Genomic DNA, 20,784 nt, shown 5'->3' with positions numbered 1-20,784 from the left:
CCTGCATTTTCATAATAAAATTGAGCTTTGTTTTTGTTTGTTCATATCTCATTAAATAATTTCTCATTGTTTTACAGTAATATAATCAGTATCACTGGAGCCAAAAAAAGAAGTCAAAAACCTCAAGAATGTGAATTAAACAACAAAGTATTCACTTATTCTAGTCATCTTCAAAATCAGAAAATTAACATTGGAGAGAAATCTTACGAATGTAAACAATGTAGTAAAACATTTAGTTGTTCCAGTTATCTTCGGAAGCATGAAAGGATTCACAGTGGAGAGAAACCCTATGAATGTAAACAATGTAGTAAAACATTCAACCGATGCAGTTCTCTACAGGATCATGAACGAACTCACAATGGCGAGAAACCCTATGAATGTAAACAATGTAATAAAACATTCAGGCGATCTAGTAATCTTCGAAGACATGAACAAACTCACAGTGGAGAGAAACCCTATGAATGTAAACAATGTAGTAAAACATTCAGGCGATCCAGTAATCTTCGAGAACATGAAAGAATGCACAGTGGAGAGAAGCCATATCATTGTAAAAATTGTAGTGAAACATTCAGTTGTTTCGGAATTCTTCGTTTCCATGAAAGAACTCACTGTGGAGAGAAGTCATATGAATGCAAACAATGTAGTAAAACATTCAGTTGTGCCAGTTATCTTCGGACACATGAAACAATCCACAGTGGAGAGAAACTCTATGGATGTAAACAATGTAGTAAAGCATTCATTACATCCAAATATCTTCGGAATCATGAAAAAACTCACAGCAGAGAGAAACCCTATGGATGTAAACAATGTAGTAAAACATTCAGGCAACCCAGTCTTCTTCGGAGACATGAGAGAACTCACAGTGGAGAGAAACCCTACGAATGTAAACAGTGTAGTAAAACATTCCGTTATTCTAGTCATCTTCGAAGACATGAAAGAACTCACAGTGGAGTGAAACCCTATGAATGTAAACAATGTAGGAAAACATTCAGGCGATCCAGTAATCTTCGGGAACATGAAAGAACTCACAGTGGAGAGAAACCTTATGAATGTAAACAATGTACTAAAACATTCAGTTCTTCCAGTTCTCTTCGGAGGCATGAAATAACTCATAGTGGAGAGAAACCCTATGAATGTAAACAATGTACTAAAACATTCAGATTTTCCTTTTCTCTTCAGAAGCATGAAAAAACTCATAGTGGAGATAAATTCTATGAATGTAAACAATGTTGTAAAACATTCACTCAATCCAATCTTCTTCGGACACATGAACGAATTCATAGAGGAGTGAAACACTATGAATGTAAGCAGTGTCATAAAGCATTTAGATATTCCAGTTCTCTTAGGACACATGAAAGAATTCACAGTGGTGAGAAACCCTATGAATGTAAACAGTGTAGTAAAACATTCAGTCAGTTATCTAATCTTCGGACACATGAAAGAATTCACAGTGGAGAAAAACCCTATGAATGTAAACAATGTAGTAAAACATTCAGTCAATCATGTTCTCTTCGGATACATGAAAGAACTCACAGTGGAGAGAAACCTTATAAATGTACACAATGTAATAAAACATTCAGGTTTTTCAGTTCTTTTAGGACACATAAAAGATCTCACAGTGGAGAGAAACCTTATGAATGTATACAATTCAGTAAAACATTTAATTGCTCCAGTTATCATCAGACACATGAAAGAACTCACTGTGGAGAGAATCCCTATGAATGTGAACAAAGTAGTAAAACCCCAGAATATCCTTCTACTCTTAAGGTATATGAAAGAAGTCACAGTGGAGAGGATCCCTATGAATATAATCAATACAGTAAAGCTTTCCATTATTTCAATAGTCATTGAGCATATGAAAATAGGCACCATGTCAATGAGATTCAATTTCTTTGAACAAATGAAATTGCTGACAGTGGAGAGAAACTTTAATGAAATTTTAAATGATTAGAGACCACAGTTTGAAATATACAAGTAAACACCTGTGAGTTTTATGTGAATGTAAGGAATTTAAATAAGCATTTTAATTCTAATACTTTGGGAAGCCCACTTGGTACAGAAACTTTATTAAATTTGAATAATGATTAAATATTCAAATAGAATGACATTTTTAACACATCTAAATATACTAACATTAGACAAAAGATCTTATCAGTGTAGACATTATAGAAATAACATTGTAGAACTACAGAATAACTCATACTGGAGAGAAACTTAGTGAATTTAAATAGTTGAATAGTAATACAGACTTTATGCTTTTGTATGGATTGTATCTGTCTTGTGGAAAAGTACTTTTGTTCTTTAATTTTGATTCTCAGGTTACAAGCAGTGATGCTGCACTTCAGATGTCCTGCCCTCTTTCCTCTATTTATTTTCCCTTTTATTGCCTTTGTTGACTTTGAATCTTATTTTTCCAGCTTATATTGATTAAATACTGATATATAAGATTATGAATTAATAGTAACATATATTAACAACATTCCCACTACAACCCCTCCTATATTGAAGCTGAATATCTGCCCTTACCCTGAACCCAGAGTTTTGGTTTTTTACTTTGGTGTAATACTCCAAAAGGAGTCAAATTCTACCTTGTTTTTCCCAATCTGTTCATTCTCATATTCAGTTTATGAGCAGGATCATCCCATAGTCATCTTTCTTTTCTTACGTACCTAACATAATATAATTCCTTCCAGTTCCATCCAAGATGGGTCAGAGAAGGTGGGTTCATTATTCCTTTTTTTTTCTTTATGGATACAGGTACACCTGTACCCACTACCTTAAACCCTAGCCTATATTGGATATCTGTAATTTTGTTTGATGTGCTATCTAACATGGATATAGGTAATCCTATGTGTTAGGAAAGATTTCACCATGTTTTGAAGAGGTGCAAGGTTAACATCTCAAGCTAAATATCTCTGGTTACAATCCACAGTAAAAATTCAGGAGACACATGGTGTGTAATGGTAGCACTATTAGTGATTTGGTTGAGGTCAACAGAGGTGGTGTGGCAGTAAGGAATCAGAGAGAAGAAAAAGAAAGGAAGGAAGGAGGAAAAGGAAGAAATAAAAATAGTATATATGGTATAGGAGAAATTAGAAGACCAGAAGCCAAGAAGTTGAATCGGGCAGTGGTGCCATCCATTATGCACGTAATACTAAGCGAAGCACAAGAACCTGCACAAGAATCTAGGTTCAGATCCTGGTTCACCACCTGTAGGGGGAGACACTTCACAAGCAGCAAAGCAGTGAAACAGGTCTGAAGGTATCCATTATTCTCTTTCCTGCTCTATCTCCCCATCCCCTCTTTTAAATTTCTTTATTGGGGAATTAATATTTTACATTTGATAGTAAATAAAATAGTTTATAAATGCATAACATTCCCATATGACAATACAACCCCCACTAGGTCCTCTGTCATCTATTTCGACCTGTATTCTCCCTCTCCCCCACCTGCCCACCAAAGTCTTTTACTTTGGTGCAATATGCCAATTCCAGATCAAGTTCTACTTGTGTTTTCTCTTCTGATCTTGTTTTTCAACTTCTGCCTGAGAGGGAGATCATCTCATATTCATCCTTCCTTCGGTTTCTCACTTATTTCACTTAACATGATTTTTTCAAGCTCCATCCAAGATCGGATGAAAATGGTGAACTCACTGTTTTTAATCACTGAGTAGTATTCCATTGTGTATATACACCACAACTTGCTCAGCCACTCATCTGTTGTAGGACATCTGAGTTGCTTCTAGGTTTTGGCTATTACAAATTGTGCTGCTAAGAACATGTGTACATAGATCTTTGGACAGGTGTGCAGCAGGGTCCCTTTGACCCCACACCTTCTCCAGCATTTGTTGCTGCTACATTTTCTGATGTATGACATTCTCACAGGAGTGAAGTGGTATCTCATTGTTATCTTTATTTGCATTTCTCTGACAAAGACTTGGAGCATTTTTTCATGTGTTTTTGGCCTTTTGGATCTCTTCTGTGCTGAATATTCTGTCCATGTCCTCTCCCCATTTTGGGGGGGGGTTATTTGTTTGCTTGTTGTTGAATTTGGCAAGCTCTTTATATATTATTAGCCTCTTGTCTGGTGTAAGGCATATAAAGGTAATCTCTTGGTTTTAAATTTTATTTTATTTTTTTGAGAAAGATGCTGAGAGACCCCCACACACAGAAACACCAGACCACTGCTCAGCTCTGGTTTATGTTAGTGTGGGGAATTGAACCTGGGATTTAGGAGCTTCAGGCATAACCATTATGTTGTTTTCCCCGCCCTTCTTCTAGATCTTTAAGATGTGCAATCAGGTTATTTGTCCTTTTTTCTTGTTTCCTAATGTGTGCTTGTATGGCTATGAACTTCCCTCTCAGTACTGCCTTAGCTGTGTCCCAAATATTTTGATAACTTGTCCTCATTTTCATTGAACTCTCAAAATATTTTGATTTCTTCCTTTATTTCCTCTTTGACCCCATAGTTGTTAAGTAGTGTACTGGTGAGCTTCCAGTGTTAGTTTAATTCTACTGTGGTCTGAGAAGATGCTTGGGATGATTTGCTGATGCTGTCTTTGTGGCCATATGGTCTATCCTTGAGAATGACCCATGTGGACTTGAGTAGAATATGTATTCCAGTTTCTTGGGGTGAATGACTCTGAAAATGTCCAATAGTTCTAGTTTATCTATCTCCTCATTTAGCTCCCTCATTTATTAAATTCTGCCTAGATGAGCTGTCCAATTGAGTGAGTGGAGTGTTGAAGTCCCCTACTATTACTGTGTTGCTGTTAATATATTGCTGTAGCTCTTTCAGTAGATGTTTGATGTATTTAGATGGCTTCTCATTGGGTGCATAGATGTTAATAATTGTTAAGTCCTCTTGATTGACTGATCCTCTGAGCATTAAGTAATGTCCATCCCTATCTTTTTTTAATTTTATTTATTTTGAAGTCTATCATGTCAGATATGAGAATAGCTGTTCCTGCCCTTTTTTGTGGGCCATTGGCTTGTATGATAGTTTTCCATCCTTTCACTTTGAGTCTGTGTTGTCTTGTTGAGTTAGGTAGGTTTCCTATAGACAGCATATGATTGGGTTGTGTTTTCTGATCCATCTTCCTACTCTATGCCTTTTAATAGGTGAATTCAGGCCACTGATACTTATTGATATCAAAGATTGAAGCTATTTTAACACCATTCTTGTAGAGTTTTAGAGTGTTCTTATATATGGCATATTATGGTGGCCTGACTGTTTATAGGAGACCTTTCAGAACTTCTCTCTTCTTGGTGATAGTTGAGTCTTTCAACTGTTGCTTGTCTGAGAAGGTTTTTTGCCTCCAACTAGTCCTAATGACAGTCTAGCAGGATATAGTAGTCGTGGTTGAAAGCCTTTCTCATTGAGCACTCAATAGATATCTTGCCATTCTCCTCTGGCCTGTAGTGTTTGTGTGGAGAAATCTGCTGCAAACCTTATGGGTTTTCCTCTGTAGGTGACTGTTTTTCTCTTGCAGCCTTCAGGATCCTTTCTTTATCCTTATTATTTTTCATTTTAAATATGATGTGTCTTGACATCTGGGTTAATTCTGTTTGAGACTCTCTGGACTTCTTTAACCTTTGTGTCTTTTTTTTATTAAAGCATTTTTTTCTTTTTCTTTTTTTAAAAATATTTATTTCCTTTTTGTTGCCCTCGGTTTTTTATTCTTGTTGTAGTTATTATTGTTGTTGTTATTTATGTCATCATTGTTGGATAGGACAGAGAAATGGAGAGAGAAGTGGAAGACAGAGAGGGGAGAGAAAGATAGACACCTGCAGACCTGCTTCACTGCCTGTAAAGTGACTCCCCTGCAGGTGGGGAGCCAGGGGCTCAAATCAGGATCCTTATGCTGGTCCTTGTGCTTTGCACCACGTGCGCTTAACCCACTGTGCTACCTCCCGACTCCCCAAAGCATTTTTTAAAAATTATCTTTATTTATTGGATAGAAACAGCCAGAAATTGAGAGGGAAGGTGGAGATAGAGAGACACCAGCAGCCCTGCTTCACCACTCGCAAAGCTTTCCCCCTGCAGGTGGGGGACAGGGACTTGAACCCAGGTCCTTTCACACTGTAACATGTCACTCAACCAGGTGCACCACCACCCAGTCCCAAACCTTTGTGTCTTATGTTGTCTAGACTAGAGAAGTTTTCAGCTATTATGGCTTGAAGAATGCTTTCTTCCTCTCCCTCTCTTTCTTCCTCTGGTAAGCCAATAATGCATATATTGTTTCTTTTGAAGTCATCCCATAGGACTCTGTTTTTGTTTTCAGCATCTCTTAATCTCTTTTTGAGATCTCTTACTTCTTTTTTAGATGTCTCTAATTCATCCTCGATCTTGCTAATTCTGTCTTCAGCCTCATTGATTCTATTCTCTCTGCCCTCTACTGTTTTCTGGAGTTCATCTATTTTGTTTTCCTGTTCTGATACTGTTTTAGCTTGTTCAGCTAGTTGTATTCTTAGATCAGCTATTTCAGTTTTCAGCTCTCTAATAACCTTGAGATAATTAGTGTTTTCCTTCAGAGTGTTCTTCATTGTGTCTGCATTTCTTTTTTTTTAATATATTTTATTCATTTATTTATTTTTATTGTTCTTATTGATGCTGTTGTTGGATAGGAGAGAAATGGAGAGAGGAGGGGAAGACGGGTAGAGAAAGACACTTGCAGACCTGCTTCATTGCTTATGAAGTGACTCTCCTGCAGGTGGGGAGCCGGGGGCTTGAACCAGGATCCTTACGCCAGTCCTTGAGCTTTGCGCCACATGCGCTTAACCACTGTGCTACCGCCCAACTCCCATGTCTGCATTTCTGATGACAATTCTTTCAAATTATTTACTCACTCCTGTGACTATTTCCTTAACTAGTGTTTGGATGTTGACCTCACTATTTTATGGTTTAACCTTTGTGGGGCTTTTAGCTGGACTCTGCTCCTGGTTTATTTCTTCAATATTTCTTCTTGTTTGTTTAACCATTCTATGTAGTATGTTATAAGGTCTCTCTCTCAGTATCTTTCAAATTACTGATCACTCTTGCCTGGATTGTCTTGTGTCTAAGAAAGGTACTTAAAGAGTTCATAGTTGTGGAAATTAACAGTTGTTTCAATATTACTTTAATCCCTGAGTTGGAGCACAATGGCTGTTAAAGCTTCTTTTGTCCTTTTTCTTCCCTGTAGGCTATGAGAACCTGAGGGCTTTTAAGCTATAAGTAAGCTTCTTAGTTTAATCAATGGCTCCTGACCAAGAGATAAAGCAGGGTGAGGAAGAGATAATCCAGTGGTCATGCAAAGACACTTTCACAGCCCCACTGATAGGCTACCAAGGTATAGATCTTCTCCTGAGTTTCCTGGTTAGTTCTCTGTCCCCTGGTGTCAACACAGGGCATCCCTGCCCCAGTCCTTGCACTTTGTGCTACATGTACTTAACTCGCTGCACTGACTCCCACTACAGTATTTTCTAATATGTTACATTTATGAAAAAATGATTTCATTCTTAGTGTTGAAATGTTAGTATAATTAAAAAATAAAATATATATGAAAATGAAAACTGATAATAATATTTAACCCACTTAAATTATTAAATTCTTTAAAAATTATTAAAATGTAGATGAGACTATCTTTAAAATGCATTTTATCAGGGTTACAGAAGTATATTTATAAAACTTTAAAATCACTTTCAAAATTCATAGTCTGCTAGGCTTTTTTTTTACCTCTGGAGTACTACTTAATACCAGTTGATTTTATTAATTTTCTAGAAATATAGTTTTTTTTCTTGAAACAATCTCTATTATAAAGTTTGTTTTCTACAATTTACCTTTAATACAAAAGTTATTACTCTTAATGGATTTATCTGCTAAGGGAATTAGTGTGAATATAAGTAAGTACAATTGTATAAGGATGTTTTCAAATTCTTTTCATTTTACACTTTTTTAAACCTGTCATTAATATTTGTAGTAGTTATGTCTTAAACTTTTAAAAATTAAAATGAAAATTTATTTAAAAAACATTTTATCTAGATAATAAGGACATAATTATATAGAATCCATGGATGTTCTCTGATATAAGGACAAAGAAAGCATGACAATGACAGAAGGAAATGACAATGTATACTGAAAATACATGTGATTTGAAATGTGGGGTGGAAATGGAAGTGAATTCCCTGTAATTGCTCCAGGGGTTAAAACAACTACACTAATATGATAGAAATGGAATAAATCACTGCTGTGAATTTCTGAGCAAGAGAAAGTTATTCAGCTTCTGATGTCTTTATGATATCCATGGAGGTGCTGAGAACGAGTATTGTTTTCAGAGATATTGTACTTTCACATATATAATTTATTTTCCCTTTTGTTGCCTTCGTTTTCTTATTGTAGTTATTTTTGTTGTTGTTATTGATGCTGTCATTTTTAGGACATCTAAAGATAGGACAGAGAGAAATGGAGAGAGGAGGGGAAGACAGAAAGTGGGAGAGAAAGACACCTGCATACCTGTTTCACCGCCTGTGAAGCTACTCTCCTGCAGGTGGAGAGATGGGGGCTTGAACCAGGATCCTTTCTTCATGCCACGTGTGCTTAACCCACTGCGCTACCCTCCTGACTCTCGATATTGTACTTTCTAGAGATAACAGAGATTAGAGCTACATACTGTGCTAGCAGAAAGAGAAGGTAAGCTCAGAGAAAGCTAACTTGGAGGCAGAGGCTTAAATTTGGCAGAGAAGACAAAATGCTGAGCTGCCCTTGGGGCTGTCAGAGATTGAAGCATTATACATCCTGTCCTAGGTGCAGACACAACACAGGACTGACCTATGGTATAGATTATCCATTTAAAATGTTATGAGCTCAATCACAGTGAGAAACATGCAAAATCTATATGCACATGGGGATTAATCAAATCACAGAGTAAAAAATAATGTCAAAAGGGATATCAAATGAGAAATTACAAATTTACCTGGGAATAAAAGAGAATAAACATAACTCTCAGAACAATGGGACAGAGCAAAGACATATAAACTAATTCTATATCAGGAAATGAGAAGACCCTAACCTTAGACCTGAATGAATTAGACTAAAAACTAAAAAGTTTCAGGGTTAGATAGTAGTGCACCTGGTTGAGCACACATGTTACAATGCATAAGGACTGGCGTTCAAGCCCCAGAAGAAAAGCTTAATGAGTGGTGAAGCAGTGTCGCACGTGTCTCTTTATCACCCCCTTGCCCTCTCAATTTCTGGCTATTCCTATTCGATAAATAATAATAATAAAACCGAAAAAAAAATTCTACACATCAAAAACATGGAATACAAAGTTTCCACATAGGGTTCTTCTTTTCACCTTGATCCTGTGCCATGGTGGAAAACAGAAGGAAAGAGTGAGGCTTCCAGTCCCACATCTTTTGTTTCTTTCCTTTTTTTTTTTTTTAATTTTTGATGGACAGAAAGAATTTGATAGGGGAGGAACAGATAGAGAGAAAGAGACACCAGCAAACCTGCTTCTCCATAAGTCTTCCCCCGGCAGGTGGGGAATGGGGACTTGAACAAGGGTCCTTGTGCATGGTAATGTGTGCATTCAAGCAAGTGTACCACTACCCAGTTCCTAGAAGCAATTTTTTTCTTTAATCTTTTTATTTATTGGATAAAGACAGCCAGAAATCAAGAGGGAAAGGGGAAGATAGGGAGAAGGATAGACACCTGCAGCACTGCTACATCACTTGAAAAACTTTCCCCCTACAGGTGGAGTCTGGGGGCTCGAACCTGGGTCCTTGCACATTGTAACACATGCACTCATCCAGGTGCACCATCACCCGGCCCGCAATTTTTTTTTTTTTTATCTGCCCTGGTCTGGGTTGGTCTATCTTTGGTCAAGGGCAGATTTGTCAATAACTGGATTCCTGAGTTTGAGCTGTGAATAGATTAAGAAATGGCTCTTTGTGAACAGAGAATCCAATGTTTGGTTGTGTAGCTGTTCTAGAGCTTGGGCTGGCTGGAAATGCTTGTAGCAGTGGTCTCCTGGAGGCTATTTTTTTCCCTTTTGTTGCCCTTTTGTTGTTGTTTATCATTGTTGTTGGCTAGGACAGAGAGAAATCAATGGAAAGAGAAAGACAGACACCTGCAGACCTTCTTCGCCTCCTGTGAGGCGATCTCCCTGCAGGTGGGGAGCCAGGGGCTTGAACTGGGATCCTTACTCCTGTCCTTGTGCTTCGTGCCATTTGTGCTTAACTCACTGCACTATTGTCCAGCCCCTTATTGAGCAGATTTTACCCTCAAGTCTCTCAGAAGGTGGAGAACTTCGTAAGAATCACGGTCACTTACTGCCACCTACAGAGCAGGATCCTAGAACAAGTGTTAAAGGGACCAGAAGAAGCGACAAAGGGCAGGAGGATCTCTGAGTCTGAGGTTCCCATTGACCTATGGACTACCATGTGGGCCTGTCCCTCCTACCTGGGGACATGTCACTGTACAGAGGCAGGGTTTGGTGACCCTGTGTCAGGATGAATCAGGACTGGAGTCCTAACCTGCTTTGTAGTGTCCCTAACTGACCCTCTGTCACTTTCTCATCTGGATGTGTGACGGTGGAGTCCCTGGGGTGGGTGGTGAGTAGAGAAACAGGTGTGGAGCACACAGCTCACTCCAGGCTGTCGGTCCCCACAGCTGATTGTAACCAACGGGTGGTTTCCTGATTCTAGGGCTACACGACAGGGGTACACGTCTCCTGGGAGTCGGGCGGTATCGCAGCGGGTTAAGCGCAGGTGGTACAAAGTGCAAGGACTGGTGTAAAGATCCCGGTTCGAGCCCCCGGCTCCCCACTTGCAGGGAAGTCTCTTCACAGGCGGTGAAGCAAGTCTGCAGGTGTCTATCTTTCTCTCCCCGTGTCTGTCTTCCCCTCCTCTCCATTTCTCTCTGTCCTATCCAACAACGACAACATCAATAACAACAACAATAAAGGGCAACAAAAGGGAAAATAATTTTTTTTAATTATTTAAAAAAAAACATGTCTCCTAGAGATTTGTATTTTCTGCCAAATTCTCTACAATTTATGGATGGCAAAGGCAATCAAATGGGATAAATAGTAAATGGAATAAAATCTGTCATGTCCCTGGGCCATCTTAATCACTACTCCTGCCATCCTTGATGGTCAAGCCTCAAAAGTCACAAGGGTCTGGGTTTGAGCTCCAATATTTATGGGAGCATCATGAAGGGGCCATGAGGAGATTGGATAACTCATTGAGGGATGGACAGCACAGGGACTTGGGCAACACAACTGTAGGATTTTGGCTTGCCGCTAGCTACCTATGTGATCTTCTCTTGTGCCTCAGTTTCCTCATCTGCCTGAGAGGGAGGACTCTAGAACCTAGATCAGGGTTCTATGGTGAGGGGTTCATGATCAATAGTGTGTTAGCAGTAGTCACAGGACTTAGCACATGTCATCGTAGCTGGTCCACACATGCACTATTTCCAGTAATTTTCTGACTTTCTTTTCTGGGGTCACCAAGTACGTTCTGCTCTTCTTTTTAATTTTTTTCCATTTTCTTTCTTTTTTAATATTTTATTTATTTATTCCCATGTGTTGCCTTTGTTGTTTTCTTGTTGTAGTTATTGTTGTTATTGATGTCGTTATTGGATAGGACAGAGAGAAATGGAGAGAGGAGGGGAAGACAGAGAGGGGGAGAGAAAAATAGACACCTGCAGACCTGCTTCACCGCCTGTGAAGCGATTCCCCTGCAGGTGGGGAGCTGGGGGCTCGAACCAGGATCTTTGACCACCTGCGCTTAACCCACTGCACTACCGTCCAACTCCCAGTTGTTGCATTTTTTTAAATAAACCCCATACAGAAAAGATGAAGCAATTAGCCATATGTTGTCTTTTATTATTTATTTATTTATTTATTGGCTAGAGACAGCCAGAAATTGAGAGGGAAGGGGGTGATAGAGAGAGAGAAAGGGAGACACCTGAGACACAAGACCACTCACAAAGCTTCCCTTCTGTACTTGGGGACCAGGGGCTTGAACCTGGGTCCTTGTGTATTGCCATCGGCAGTCTTTACATCAACATGCGCTTCAATCATAGTCTGCCATTTTTTGACCATGGAGCAGATTTTATCGCAGGTTATTTAATCAGCAGGTTTCTGTTCTGCATTTCTACTTTATGTCTGTGTAAGGGCTGGTTATTTTATTTTTTTTTTTTCACCATGTTTAGCATCAATGCTTGGTGCCTGCACTCCAAATCCACCTCTCCCAGCAATCATCTTTCTTTCTTCCTTTTGTTCTTTCCTTCTTTATATGTCCTTTCTTTCTTTTATGCTTCTTTATCTTTCCTTCTTTTTCCTTTATTAGTTTCTTTCTCACTTTCTTTTTTTATTTTATAGGGTAGATAGAAATTGAGAGGGTGTGTGCAAAATGAGAGGGAGAGAAAGAGATGTCTGAAGTTCTGCTTAACTGCTTGTGAAATGTCCCCCCAGGAGGGGATTGCGATCTTGAACATGGGGTCCTCATGAATGGTAATGAGTGTGCTCAACCTGGTACAAGACCTCCAGGCCCCCTGGACAAATTATTCTCTTTCTCTCTTTTTGTAGATTTATTTGTATTTATTCATTCTATTTTATTTTTGTATTTTACCAGAGCACTGCTCAGCTCAGACTTATGGTGGTACAGGGGACTTAACCAAGGACTTTGAAGCTTCAGGCATGAGAGTCTCTTTACATAGCCATTATGCTATCTACCCCTATCCTGAAAGTTATTCTCTGAGCCCCAGTTTGCTCAGCTGTGAGAGGGTCTAGGATAGGATAGTGGAGCCAGCTCCAGGGACCTGGCTGGTGAATTTAAGGACACATCTACCCACAGTAGCTCCTGGTATAGTGCACAATGGTGTTTGTTAATGGGACATATTAGGATTACAGTCCTAAAAAAAAGTCTACAAATAACCTGAACCCTGTGGATGGCAAGAAGCCTCAGAAAAGGAGTCAGGTGGTGGAGCAGTGGGTTAAGCGCACGTGGACGCAAAGTGCAAGGGCCGGAGTAAGGATCCCAGTTAGATCCCTCGGCTCCCCAGGTTCTGCAGGGAAGTCGGTTCACAAGCGTGAAGCAGGTCTGCAGGTATCTATCTTTCTCTCCCCTTCTCTGTCTTCCCCTCCTCTCCATTTCTCTCTGAACTATCCAACAACAACATCAATAATAACTACAACAACAACAGCAAAAACAAGGGCAACAAAAGGAAATAAAGAAAAAAGAAGAAGCCTCAGAGAAAGGATTCTGGGGAGTCAGTCGGTAGCAGTGGGTTAAGTGTAGGTGGCGCAAAGCACAAGGACCGGCATAAGGATCCCGGTTCGAACCCCGGCTCCCCACCTGCAGGGGAGTCGCTTCACAGGCGGTGAAGCAGGTCTGCAGGTGTCTGTCTTTCTCTCCTCCTCTCTGTCTTCCCCTCCTCTCTCCATTTCTCTCTGTCCTATCCAACAATGACAACATCGATAACACAATAACTATAATAATAAACCAACAAGGGCAACAAAAGGGAATGAATAATTATTTAAAAAAGAAAAGAGAAACGATTGTGGAGTTGGGATAATTTGGGGTGGTGCTGGTAGGCACTCCAGGCACAAGCACAAGTCTCTGAATGTAACTTCCCCAGGGGTGGGTATTTGAACCAACAAAGGTCAAGGCTGTGCTTTCTTCTGCTTTCTCCTTTTCTTCTCCTCCTTCTTTTCCTAATGAGAGCACTGCTCAGTTTGGCATGGAATTCTCAGACCCCAGGGCCTCAGGCATGAGAGTCTGTTTGCATAACCTCAACCTTTCCTCTGCTTGTCCTGTATTCTCTTTTTTTATATTTATTTTAGTATTATTTATTTATTCCCTTTTGTTGCCCTTGTTTTATTGTTGTAGTTACTATTGTTGTCATCGTTGTTGGAAAAGACAGAGAGAGATGGAGAGAGGAGGGGAAGACAGAGAAGGGGAGAGAAAGACAGACACCTGCAGACCTGCTTCACCGCCTGTGAAGCGACTCCCCTGCAGGTGGGGAGCCAGGGCTCGAACTGGGATCCTTAAGCGGGGCCTTGTGTTTTGCGCCACATGCGCTTAATCCCCTGCGCTACAGCCCGACTCCCCCTGCATTCTCTTTGAAGTGAATGAAGGAGCCTGGCTCCTGGGCTGTCACCTTGGAGGCAGCACACTGCCCCTACCTGCTTCAGGGTTTCCTCTGAGCCAGAAGAGCAGTGATCATGAGCTGCTGTCGCTGTCCCCACCCCGCCAATCTTATGTCGGCAGACATAAATCAGGGAGAGAGGCCTACCCTGCAGGGACCCTTGGGAGACTAATTGGCTCTCTGTAGAAACTTTGGGCTCACAGGCTTCTCAGAAATTGATTCTACAGCAACAGAGAAGGGAGCAGGGGATCAAGAACTGTTAGTGTCCCTGAATTACTCCGTGTCATGCAGGGACCTCCATGCCTGACCTGGAATCAGCAGGAGTTCAAGATCTTTTTTCAAAAATATTTTTATTGGGAGTCAGGCGGTAGCGCAGTGGGTTAAGCGTACATGGTGCAAAGCGCAAGGACCGTTGTAAGGATCCCTGTTCGAGCCCCCAGCTCCCCACCTGCAGGGGAGTCACTTCACAGGCGGTGGAGCAGGTCTGCAGGTGTCTGTCTCTCTCCGTCTTCCCCTCCTCTCTCCATTTCTCTTTGTCCTATTTGACAATTGCGACATCAACAACAACGACGATAAATACAGCAACAATAAAAGGGCAACAAAAGGGTAAATAAATAAAAGAAATTATTATTGGATAGAGACAGAAATTGAGAAGAGTGGGGGGATTTTGTTGGGGGGATAGTGCTGGGGGGGATATTTTTGCCCTTGTTGTTATTGTTGACATTGCTGTTGTCGTTGTTGGATAGAACAGAGAGAAATCAAGAGAGGAGGGGAAGACAGAGAGGAGGAGAGAAAGATAGACACCTGTAGACCTGCTTCAACATCCGTGAAGCAATCCCCCTGCAGGTGGGGAGCCGGGGATTCAAAGCGGGTTCCTTATATGCCAGTCCTTGCGCTTTGCGCCACCTGCGCTTAACCTGCTGTGCTACCGCCGGGCCCCAAGACAATCAGTTTTTAGTGTTCAATTTATTTTCATTATATTATTTACTTTTTATTTGCCACCAGGGTTATCCCTGGGGCTTGCTGCCTGCATGAGGAATCCACAACTATTGGCCGCATTTTTTCCTTTCATTCCCTTTTTGATAAAAATAGAAATGGAGAGGAAAGGAGGTGGTACAGAGGGAGACAAAAAGACATCTGCAACATTGATTTACCACTTGTGAAACTTCCCAATGCTTTTAGCTTTCCCAATCACTTTTATCTTGATTCCAGGGTTATTGCTGGAGCTCGGTGCCTGCACTATGAATCCATTGCTCCTGGAGGCTATTTTTTCTCCATTTTGTTGCCCCTGTTGTTATTGTTATTGTTGCTGTTGCCATTGATGATGTTGTTGTTGGATGGGACAGAGAGAAATCGAAAGAGGAGGGGAAGACAGATGGGGAGAGAAATTCCAGGGCACATTTATAATTTAATTTTAGGGGGCTGGGCAATGACACACTTAGCTAAGTGCACATATTACCAAGTGCACGGAGTCAAGTTTGCAGGTATCTGTTTTTCTTCTGCTATCTCCCCCTCCTCCTCTCTTTTTAAATTATATTTTTATTGATTTATCTTGTATAGAGACAGAAAGAAATTGAGAGGGGAAGGGATGATAGGGAAAAAGACAGACAGACACCTGCAGCCCTGCTTAACCACTTGTGAAGTTTCCCCCTTGTAGGTGGGGACCAGGGTCTTGAACCTGAATCCTGTACACTATAATGTGAACACTTAACCAGGTGCACCACCTGGACCCTTCCCCATCCTCTCTCAATTTTTCTCTGCCCTATGTTAAAAAATATTAAGAAGGAAAAATAAAATCTTCCAGAGGAAATGGATTTTTTAATTAATTATTACCTTTTGTTGCCCTTGTTTTTTATTGTTGTAGTTATTATTGCTATTGTTGATGTCGCTTTTGTTGGATAGGACAGAGAGAAATGAGGAGGGGAGGGGAAGACAGAGGGGCAGACCTTCAATGCCTATGAAGCTACTTTCCTGCAGGTGGGGAGGCAGGGGCTCGAACCGGGATCCTTATGCCAGTCCTTGTGCTTTGTGCCATGTGCGTTTAATTCGCTGGGTCACCACCCGGCTCCCAAGGAAATGGATTTGTATTGCTGGCACTGAGCCCCAGCAATAACCTTGGTGGCAGGCTTATATAATATATAAATAATATGTAATGTTTTATATTATATTAATATAATGTTTTTGTATAATAATCATATTAATATAATAAATCATATATATTACTTTTTAACTTTAAATTTATTTGTTGGGCAATTTAAGCATTGTTTCCAGGGCTAGCACATTTTATCACTGGTAATTACAGTTCTCTGGATTTTATACATTGCATGAAACTGCATTAAAGGGAGTCTGGCAGTAGTGCAGTGGGTTAAGCGCACATGGCTTAAAGCACAAGGACCAGCATAAGGATCCGGGTTCGAGCCCCCAGGCTCCCCACCTGTGGGGGAGTCCCTTCACAGGCAGTGAAGTAGGTCTGCAGGTGTCTATCTTTCTCTCCCCCTCTCTGTCTTCCCCTCCTCTCTCGATTTCTCTCTGTCCTATCCAATGACAACTACAACAACAATGAAACAACAAGGACAACAAAAGGGAATAAATAATTTTAAAAAAGGAAATGAGGGGTGGGGGTAGATAGCTTAATGGTTATGCAAACAGACTGTCATGCCTGAGGCTCCTAAATCCCAGGTTCAATCCCCCGTACCACCATAAGCCAGAGCTGAGCAGTGCTCTGGTGTGGCTCTCTGTGTGTCTCTCTCTCTGCATTTCTCTCAAAAATAAAATAAATAAAATATTTTTAAAAAGGAAATGAGAAAGAGCTCACTTTTTAAACAACCTGATTACACACCTTATGGACTTAGAAATAAAACAAAGGAACCGTAGGGAGTCAGGTGGTAGCACAGCAGGTTAAGTGCAGATGGCGTAAAGTGCAAGGACTGGCTTAAGAATCACAGTTTAAGTCCCTAGCTACCCACCTGCAGGGGAATCCCTTCACAAGCAGTGAAGCAGGTCTTCAGGTGTCTATCTTTCTCTCCCGTTTTTCCCTTCTCTCTCCATTTCTCTGTCCTAGCCAACAACAATGACATCAACAACAATAATAACTACAACAATAAAACAAGGGCAACAAAATGGAATAAATAAATATTAAATAATAATAGTAATAATAAAGGAACCCTAAAGCCACCAGAAGGACTGAAATAACTAAAGTTAGGGCAGAAATAAATAACATTGAAAATAAGAAAACCAGACAAAATGTCAACAAAGCTAAATGTTGGTTTTTCAAAAAAGTAAACAAAATCAACGAACCACAAGCCAGATGCACAACAAGCAAGAAAGAAGAACCAAATAAATTGGATTGTAAATGAAAGAGGAGATATCATAACAGACACCACAGAAATTCAACATATCATGTGAGGCTTCTATAAACAACCACATGCCAACAAGCTAGAGATACTGGAAGAAATAGAAGAGTTACTAGATACACATGTCCAAAATCAAACAAGGAGAAACTAGAAAAAATGAACAGGTCAATCACAGCCAAAGAAATTGAACATTACTAAAAATCTTCCCAAGAATAAAAGTCCTGGTCCAGATGGTTTGACAAATGTATTCTACAAAATGTTCAAGGAAGAGTTAATACTTCTATTTTTATAACTCTTACAAAAGTTTGAAGATACAGGCATATTCTCTTCCAGCTTTGATGAAGCCAATGTCATTCTGATACCAAAAGCACACAGGGATACAACAAAAAAGTCAAACTACAGACTAGTATCTCTGATGAACATAGATGCTAAGGTTGAACAAAATTCTAGACAACCAGATACAGCAGTATATATTAACAAGATCATTCATCATAACCAAAGTGGGTTTATCCAAGGGATGCACGGTTGGTTTAATACACATAGATCAATCAACATGATCCACCATATCAATAAAAGAAAAACAAAAACCACATGATTATATCAATAGATGCAGAGAAAGCCTTTGCCAAAATCCAACATTCCTTTATCATTTAAACATTACAAAAAAATGGGATGATAGAAAATTCCTCAAAATAGTGGAGACCATATATAGGAGACCTAAGCAAACATTGTACTCAATTGTGAAAAACTAAAAACGTACCCCCTTAGATCAAGCACTAGACAGGGCTGACCATTACCACCATTACTACTCAACATAGTGTCAGAAGTTCTTGCCACAGCAATCAAACAGGAGTAAAGAATTAAAGGGCTAGATACTGGAAGAGAAGAAGTCAAACTCCACCTATTTGTAGATGATATGATAGTATACTAAGTTAGAAGAAGTAGAAGTATACTAAGAAGTTAGAAGAAATCCAGAAACCAGTTCCTTTTACTATAACAACACAAACAGTAAAATATCTAGGAATAAACCTAACAGGTGAAACACTTGTATACTGAAAATTATGAGTCACTATTCAAGGAAATAGAAAAAGACAAATACAATTGGAAAGATATTCCATGTTGATAGGTTGGAAGACTTAACATCATTAAAATGTATATACTACCCAGAGTCATATACAAATGCAATCTCCATCAAGATCCCAAGCAAATATTTTAGAATAGAACAAAAGCTACAAATGGACCCAGAAAACACCTAGAAGTTCCAAAACAGTCTTGAAAAGAAAAAACAGACATGGAAGTATCATACTCTCAGATCTCAAATTGTATTACAGGGCCACATACTGCTTTATACTGGAACATAAATAGACTTTGAGCATTTTTTTTCAACTATCTGTTGGCCTTTGGATGTCTTCTTTTGAGAAGATTCCCCCATATATGTCTCCCATTATATGATCCAATCATCTGTTATTTTATTTTTCAGTTGTTTGTTTACTCACCCTCTCTGTATGATGTATGATACAAATATTTTCTCCCAGTCTTTGGAAGGTATTTTTGTTAAGGTGGTGATTCCATTTGCTGTACATAAGCTTGTAAGTTGGATACAACCCCATTTGCTTATTTTTTTGTTGTTTTCCTTACAATTAATTTTTTTTTATTTAAGAAAGGATAAATTAACAAATCCATAGGGTAGGAGGGGTACAGCTCCACACAATTCCCACCACCCAATCTCCATATCCCATCCCCTCCCCTGATAGCTTTCCCATTCTCTATCCCTCTGGGAGCATGGACCCAGGGTCTTTGTGGGTTGCAGAAGGTGGAAGGTCTGGCTTCTGTAATTGCTTCCCCGCTGAACATGGACGTTGACTGGTCGGTCCATACTCCCAGTCTGCCTCTCTCTTTCCCTAGTAGGGTGGGTCTCTGGGGAAGCAGAGCTCCAGGACATATTGGTGGGGTCTTCAGTCCAGGGAAGCCTGGCCGGCATCCTGATGACATCTGGAACCTGGTGACTGAAAAGACAATTAACATACAAAGCCAAACAAATTGTTGAGCAATCATGGACCCAAAGGTTGGAATAGTGGAGAGGAAGTGTTAGGGAGGTACTGACTGCAAGCTCTAGTGTACTTCTGCTTTCAGGTATGTATTTTGCAGTAGTTTATGGATACGTGTGAACATATGCTCTCTCTCAAAGAAACTGGTATATATCTAGGTTTTGGGACTTTGTTAGAAAGTGAACCACCTGGGATGGAATTAGAGTATACTATGAAAGGAAAGGTCTCACCCGAGTAATGAAGCTGAAGGGTTGTCATTCCACACGTGAAGTCTCTGGACACAGTCTGAAGTGAAGCATGTTGAGGTGGCAATCGTTGCGTTGATTAGGTTGCGATCGGCAGATGCAACATTGTTTGATATGGATTGGGAGAGGCATACGGGAAAGTGGGCCCTATCCAAGGGTTCCAGGACTGGGGGAAGTAGAGGCTCTATAGTGGAGATGTGAGGTTCCTGCTGTCTTAGGGTTCCAAAAGGCAATCGATAGGTAATGTTATCATCACATTATTTGGTAATTGGGTTAACTTTGAAAAGTCCTTTTGTTAGGGTTTGCTGTACAGTATCCAGTATCTTGTATATAGCTGTGCTATTGGTTGCTTCTGATCTACTTGGTCTAGGCTTTTGAGAGAGTCCACATATCAAATACACAGCCTATATATTAAAAAGACTAAGTCTGTGTTTTAAAAAACTTCGAGACATACAATTAATTTTCCCCCTCTCATATTAACTAGTGATTTATATGACTACATTTTACTAGGAGTGTACATAAACACCATTCCCACCACCAAAAGACTGTGACCCATCCCTCCCACCCACTCCCACTCCCTACTGGCCCAGGAAGCTGCATGTCTACCCCTCACCACAGGGTTTTTACTTTGGTGCCCTACTTACAATTTGCTCAGGTCCTGCTTTTAGTTTCCCTTTCAGATCTTCTTTTTTTAAAAAAATATTTATTTTATTTATTCCCTTTTGTTGCCCTTGTTGTTTTATTATTGTAGTTATTATTGTTGTTGTCATTGTTGGATAGGACAGAGAGAAATGGAGAGAGGAGGGGAAGACAGAGAGGAGGAGAGAAAGATAGACACCTGCAGACCTGCTTCACCGCCTGTGAAGCGACTCCCCTGCTGGTGGGGAGCCGGGGTTCGAACCGGAATCCTTATGCTGGTCCTTGTGCTTTGCACCATCTGCGCTTAACCCGCTGCACTACAGCCCGACTCCCCCTTTCAGATCTTCTTACTCAACTTCTGTTGATGAG

At 40.1% G+C, this 20,784-nt stretch overlaps 2 protein-coding genes across 4 annotated transcripts in view; both read left to right on the top strand.

Moving 5' to 3' along the window:
• Nucleotides 1–2,411, top strand: part of LOC103123674 (zinc finger protein 14-like) — a 66,387-nt gene extending 63,976 nt beyond the window's left edge. Inside the window, exon 5 of the mRNA XM_060182089.1 lies at nucleotides 78–2,411. Within this exon, the coding sequence (XP_060038072.1) occupies nucleotides 78–1,851 (1,774 nt within the window). The 3' untranslated portion in view covers nucleotides 1,852–2,411. The remainder of the gene's footprint in view (nucleotides 1–77) is intronic.
• The window catches only part of LOC103123672 (zinc finger protein 709-like), a 418,768-nt gene that overhangs the window by 14,533 nt on the left and 383,451 nt on the right, over nucleotides 1–20,784 (top strand). The window lies entirely within an intron of this gene.

The sequence above is a fragment of the Erinaceus europaeus genome, chromosome 23 (genome assembly GCF_950295315.1).
Source record: "Erinaceus europaeus chromosome 23, mEriEur2.1, whole genome shotgun sequence".
Lineage (NCBI taxonomy): Eukaryota > Metazoa > Chordata > Mammalia > Eulipotyphla > Erinaceidae > Erinaceus > Erinaceus europaeus.
Note: the sequence above shows the minus strand (reverse complement) of the source record. Positions and strands in the feature narration are given on the sequence as shown.